The 6,010-nt window shown below is 49.1% G+C and overlaps 1 protein-coding gene across 1 annotated transcript in view; it reads right to left on the minus strand.

The window, feature by feature from the left end:
- Positions 1-5,242: 5,242 nt before the first annotated feature.
- CTHT_0031590 (uncharacterized protein) overlaps positions 5,243-6,010 on the minus strand; it is a gene marked incomplete at both ends in the record, with an annotated part of 1,236 nt that continues 468 nt past the window's right edge. Inside the window, one exon of the mRNA XM_006693538.1 lies at positions 5,243-5,502. Coding sequence (XP_006693601.1) covers positions 5,243-5,502 — 260 coding nt within the window. The remainder of the gene's footprint in view (positions 5,503-6,010) is intronic.

A 6,010-nucleotide genomic window follows, 5' to 3' on the forward strand; every position in this document is an offset into this window, starting at 1 on the left:
AAACTGACACCGTTCTTTGCGAATTTTGGATACAAGGCAGACCTGCGACAAGGACCAGAAGTCTCAGTGCCCAAAGCGATGATTACAGCTGACCAGTTACATCCACTACAGAAGCCATGAAACAGGAACCTAAATTTGATCGGCAGCGGCTGAAAAAATACTATGATCAACACAAGCTCGAGAGACCTCGCCGAGAAGAGGGGGTAAAGTTTATCTCGTTGCACAGAGCCTATGATCCAAATGCCCAAGTGTGAAACTTGACTTCAAGAAATTAGGATCTTTAAATCCGACAAGCTCTCAAATACCAATTGCCGACTTTCGTAAACACCAACCATGCGCTTACGCACAAAATCTTTATGTTTCTCCTCCCAAACCAGCACCTGGGTCTGTGTATATTGCGGACAACGAGGAAGCCGGGGACGACGAAGAATGAGATATGGAGAAGATATTCCAGGATCCGGAATGGACAACTAGAATACCTGATCAGATGGTTAGATTTCGGACCTGAAAGCAACTCATGGAATCCTGTGCAATATCTCAATTGCTCTGCAAAACTACGGGATATTCACCGCCAGAACCCCAATTGTCCTAGCCCACAATAGACCAGTATGTCTTGAGCTCAGAAATAATCGAACAGTCTTGTCGGATCGCCGGTGTTCCCTAGAACTGCTCCCAACGGCAAGAGCAGACTAAAGGATGGTGTCTCCTCCCTAGCCGCAGCCGTGGGCTGCGCTACAACTTCTGACACTTGGGACTGGGAAAGTTGAGTTTGCTCTTGTTCCATGTGCTTTTCTTTCTCCATTTCTTCTAACGATGCAAGACCTTGTACCGCCAAATGAACGTCCTTATCCTTCAAAAACTGCTTTTGTTTCCAAACACGTTGAACTCTTGGCAACTGCTTGGACAAACTCGTCTCCAGTTCCCTGGCCTCTTGCTTTTGCATCCTCCTCCTCCTGATCTTAGTGCCATTGTTCTTCCAGTACCTCTTCACTGAGAAGCAAGTTAATCAACAAACGAATGAGGACCGGAAGTCACCGGTATTGAGATGTTACCATCGCACAAATAACCTGCACACACACAATTGCTGCAACGGGGACGTTCGGGCACCATACGACACTCCAGCCCGCGAGAGTAGCAGTTGTAACAAGGCATTATCACAAGACCTGCCTAGTTAATAAACTGCGACAAATACGAGCGATACTGTGCAGTACATTTTCGTTTAGGCATTATGGCGAACAGACGGGACTTACGAGAGAGAATGATGGAGCAAGGAAGTAGACAAGATCGATGGGAAATATCCTTCGGGGACGAAAGACCTCGAGAGGGGGCATCATATTACGACCAATAATCACGGATGGAAAGATTGTCAGACCAAGAGATACTGGCAAGGGACCAAAAAACCCTTAAGAAATAAAGATTGAGTATATAAGGTAGATATATTTCTCGTAGGAAGAGGAGGACGAAGAATTCTTCAGTCAAAAATACAAACAGTTGCCCAGACGACTTGGTGACCTCAGTGCCTCTGAACCTGTGCGAGAACTCTTGTCTCTCAGATCCATAAGCCTTGGACCAAGCCCAAACCCATCTCAGGAAGGCTGGCTGAATCGTCACAGTAAAGGAAATCTTCACTTTGAAATGTCCCAACCTAGGGATAATGATGATGGCAATGAGTGTCACAATCAACAAGGGCATCACGCAAGAAGAGCGGAGCCGGGAGCAAAGGATCAATAAAAAAGCAGCTCACGTGGGCCCGAGGAGGGTTGTCAGGCCAAGAATTGCTGATGAGGGACCAAAAGACACCAAGGAATAAAGAAAGGCTTGAGTATACAAGGTAGATGGACTCCTCGTAGGTAGAAGGGAACACAGGAAGCCACAAAGGCATATAAGACGTGAATAAATTCCAGGTAGGGCCATCTGGCTGGAGAAGTTCTGCAGTCAGCAATACAAACAGTTGTCTACTCAACTGGTGACCGCCAGCTATCAGTCCAACTGTGTGAAAACCCCTGTCTCTCAGGTCCAGCGGCCTGGTACCTCTTGAACCCATCTCAAGAGGCCTGTCTAGATTGTCACAATGGCAAGAATGATACTGGAGGAGACCCTCATGTATATAGGACCTAGCTGGCCACTCATTAGGGGGGGTTCCTCAGTCAGCAATAGAAACAGTTGTAAACCAACAACCAGTCGCCGCAGTGAATTACGTACGCTGCTGTGTGAGGACCCCAGTCCATCAATTTCTACAACCCGACCACTACCCTCGAACCCATCTTAGGAGTTCTCACATAGATTCAGGAGCACTACGGTCATCAGTTGGTTTAGGCAACTATTTGTATTGCTGATTGGGGAATTCATTTCGTCCCCCTTCCTGCTGCGAGGAATCTATCTACCTCATATACACAGAATCCTTCCTTGTCTCATCTACCAAGGAGCGTTCAGTTTTCCGTCGGAGATTCTCAGCTTTGAAGATCTTTCACTACTGACGCTTGAGTTCTGACGATCTTTCGTTGAATCTTAGTATGATGATCCAGACAGACCTTTTGATTGGTTCGAGAGGTGCCGGACCGCTGGACTTGAGAGACAGGAGTTCTCACGGAGTCAGAATGATTCCTGTGATCACCAGTTGAACAGACAACTCTTTGTATTGCTGACTGGGGAGCTTCTTTGGCCAGATGGCCCTGCCTGGAATCTTTATACATCTCATACTCCCTTGTGGCTTCCCTTGTGCCTTCCTTCTCAATGGCACCTGTTGAGGGTCAACATCCTTAGGTGTTGAGATCAATCCCTCTTGACGTTGAATAACTACTCCTCAATGCGTGGGGTCTTTGGGGGCGGGTATCTGGGTTTGATGGGTCAACTCCCTTCTCCTCCGATCAGTTGGTTGCACGGAATCAACTTTTCCAGGTAGAGCCTTGTTGGTCATGACACTTAGCTCTGACAACCTTTCGTCAGAACCCCTTGTTACTTTACCGCTTGATACATTCTGTTGATCGGGACTTAATTAAAAATACTTGATATCGCTAATGGCATTCAGATGTTCTGAAGGAGATGGAGTAGGCGGAGCGCCAGGAGGAGGAGAGGGAGGAAGAGGCCCGTCATGGGGAATAGCAACCCGCTTCTCAAGATATGCTTCAAGATTTTAGCTTGGCGAACTTTTCCTTCAACGCTGTCGAGCTTGGAGCCATCTCAACTACTCAAACCCACGTCGCTCCCGGTGACGGCGGTGGAACTCCACCGTTTTTTCAGGGCAGTTGAAGATTCCAACGGGCTCCCGGGAATTGCTCTCTGGTCCGAAATCCAACCATTTAATAAGGTATTCTAATTGTCCATCGCGGACCCGAAAGTCTAGAATCTCTTCCACATCCCACTTTTCTTCGTCTTCGGCTTCCTCGTCCTCCGCCAGCCGAACAGTTGATGGTGCCTGTTCAAGAAGAGAATTATGAAACACGTTAGTGCGAAGTAACATCGTGGGCGGCAATGGCAGTCGGTTGTTTGCGTCGGATATTTTCTCTTCGATAAAACCGGTCCGAGTTTCTTGAAGTCGAGTTTGGCGCTTGGTCTGTTCTCAGATTCCGGGCAACAAGGTAGACTTTGTTCTCTTTCTGTAGGCAAGGTCCTTCAAGGTGTCGCTGGTCGTAGTATTTCATCATTCCCTGTCTGACAAATTCAAGATCAATTATCATAGATTCATGCAGCGAGCGTAGTTGGTCGGCTGTTCATTTTGCTTTGGTACGGCAACCTCTGGTCCCAATCATAGGTCTGCCTTGTATCCGAAACTGCAAAGAAAGGATAAGTTTAGTCGTGTCGGCGGGCGTGGTGCTGTGGGCTAGTTGCGCCACGGGCAGCAGGTCTGCCCGTCCGTTTATGGGTGGTATGCCGTGGACAATTTGCTTTTCGCACCTAGTTGCTTCATTAGGACTTTCCAGAAGTTAGAGGCAAAATTCGGGTTCCTGTCAGAGATCCATTCCTTCGGCCAGCCGTGGTCGCTTGTGACGTATCGTAGTACTACATCTGCGAGTCGCTCTGCTGACCAATTTTCTCGTGTCGGTATGAACCGAGCCCATTTGATAGACCGGTTCACGACGACCAGAATACTGCCGCATTCGCTGCCGGTTGCGCTGTCCCTAGAATTTGGTAATTCGTGATGAAATTGAGCGCTACAGCACCCCAAGGTCGTTTAAAGACTTTTAATGGTTGCAAGTGCCCGTATGGTTTGTGCCGTGCCGCCTTGCTCTTGTGGCACAAGTCTCATTCGTTCACCACATGGCGTACTTGTTCGGGCAGATGTGGGAAGCTGAAGTACTGTCGAACCTTAGCGATGGTTTTAGTGACCCCTACGTGACTCCCAAGTGCAGATTCACGGATTTCGTGGATGACTTGGCGTTGGTGATCGACGCAGACGTAGGGTTTGCCGTGATGCCATACTTGGCCATTCTTTCAATATACTCCAGCATCTAGTCCTTCTAGTCCTTCGAGCTTTCCCCTTTCCATTTGCTTCGTTCCTCTTCTCTGGGTCGGATGGTGTAGTCGGCGAAGCCTTGTCTTCTTCCCGGCACGCTGCACAACACTCTTCGACTGTTTGTAGCGGATGTGCCAGAATCCCATCGGACTGTTCTTGCAATAGAGATGGCGATGCCCCTCCTCGCTATTGCTCGTGGTCCGGTCTTCGGCTTAGGGCATCGGCCCTGGCATTCTCGGTCCCCTTCCAGGAGCTGATTCGGAAGTTAAATCGAGAGAGAAACTCAGCTCATCGAATCTGTCGTTCGTCAAGGGCTTTGGTGGTCGTGAAGTACCGCAAATTCTTGTGGTCAGTATACACCCGAACTTCGTAAGTAGTGCCACTGAGATAAGGTCGCCATTTTTGAAAAGCTTCAACGATGGCGAGGAGCTCTTTGTCGTGGATTGGTAAATTCATCTGTGTATTGTTGAGTTTCTTGGAGAAAAATGTCACGGGGTAAAGCTTCCCGCTGTCGTCTCGTGACCTAACTGTCCCCCTATAGCAAAGTCAGACGCGTCAGTCTCAATCTCGAAGGGTCTCGTTGGGTCTGAGAGCTTAAGGATGGGTCGCTGAAAATGGCTTCGTTGAGGCGCTGGAAGGCATTCTCCTGCTCTGGTCCCCAGTAGAAAACCACGTCTTGGTGAGCTCGTGTAGTGGCTTGGCAATTTGTCCAAAGTTCCGAATCAACATGCGGTAGAAATTAACAAAGCCTATGAAGGCCCGAACTTCTTTAACGGTAGTTGGCGTAGGCTAGTCCCTGATGGTGTTGACCTTTCCGGGTTTCATACGCAACTCTCCTGGGGAAATTTCGTAATCCAAGAAAACAGTCCTTGTCACATGGAACTCGCTCTTCTCTTGATTGACCGAGAGTTCTCCTTTATGCAATGCGTCGAGCACGGCCTTGACATGCTGTTGGTGCTCCTCGTGGTTCTTAGAATAGATGAGGATGTCGTCGAGGTAGCACACCGCAAACTTGTTCAGAAACGGGCAAATGGTATGGTCGGCCTTGGCTTAAGAGGTGGCGGGTGCGTTGGTCAGTCCGAAGGGCATAACAAGGCAGTCGTAGTGTCCGTAGGGCGTCCTGAACGCGGTTTTCCGCTCTCCAATTTTCTCAGGGACGAATAGCACAGGGTATCCGGTCGGAGAGGTAGAAGATCGAATGTGTCCGCGCTTCAGGTTCTCCTCAAGGTGCTTTTTGAGTGCCTCGTTCTCCCTTTCGCTCGCGTGGTACACCTTGAAAATTTTCAGTTGGCCTCCTTCTTTCAAATCCATTCCACGGTCGAACGGTCCATGTTCTGGGAGTCCCTCCAGATGCTTAGCCTCAAATGCAATGTGACCTCGGTGTTCTTCGGGAACCGAATCGTCCCCCTTAGCGTGACTCTTGCAGGAATTCTCGATTGATGCGCCTTCGCGAGAGGTGACTCAAGCCTCGATCGCGAGTTGTCGGCCTCCGTCCACAGGAGACCACAGCAACCTTCCGCCGTGTTTGTCTCCTGGCCTTCCTCCGGCTGTCCGGTC

The sequence above is a fragment of the Thermochaetoides thermophila genome (assembly GCF_000221225.1).
Source record: "Thermochaetoides thermophila DSM 1495 unplaced genomic scaffold scf7180000011816, whole genome shotgun sequence".
Taxonomy (NCBI): Eukaryota; Fungi; Ascomycota; class Sordariomycetes; order Sordariales; family Chaetomiaceae; genus Thermochaetoides; species Thermochaetoides thermophila.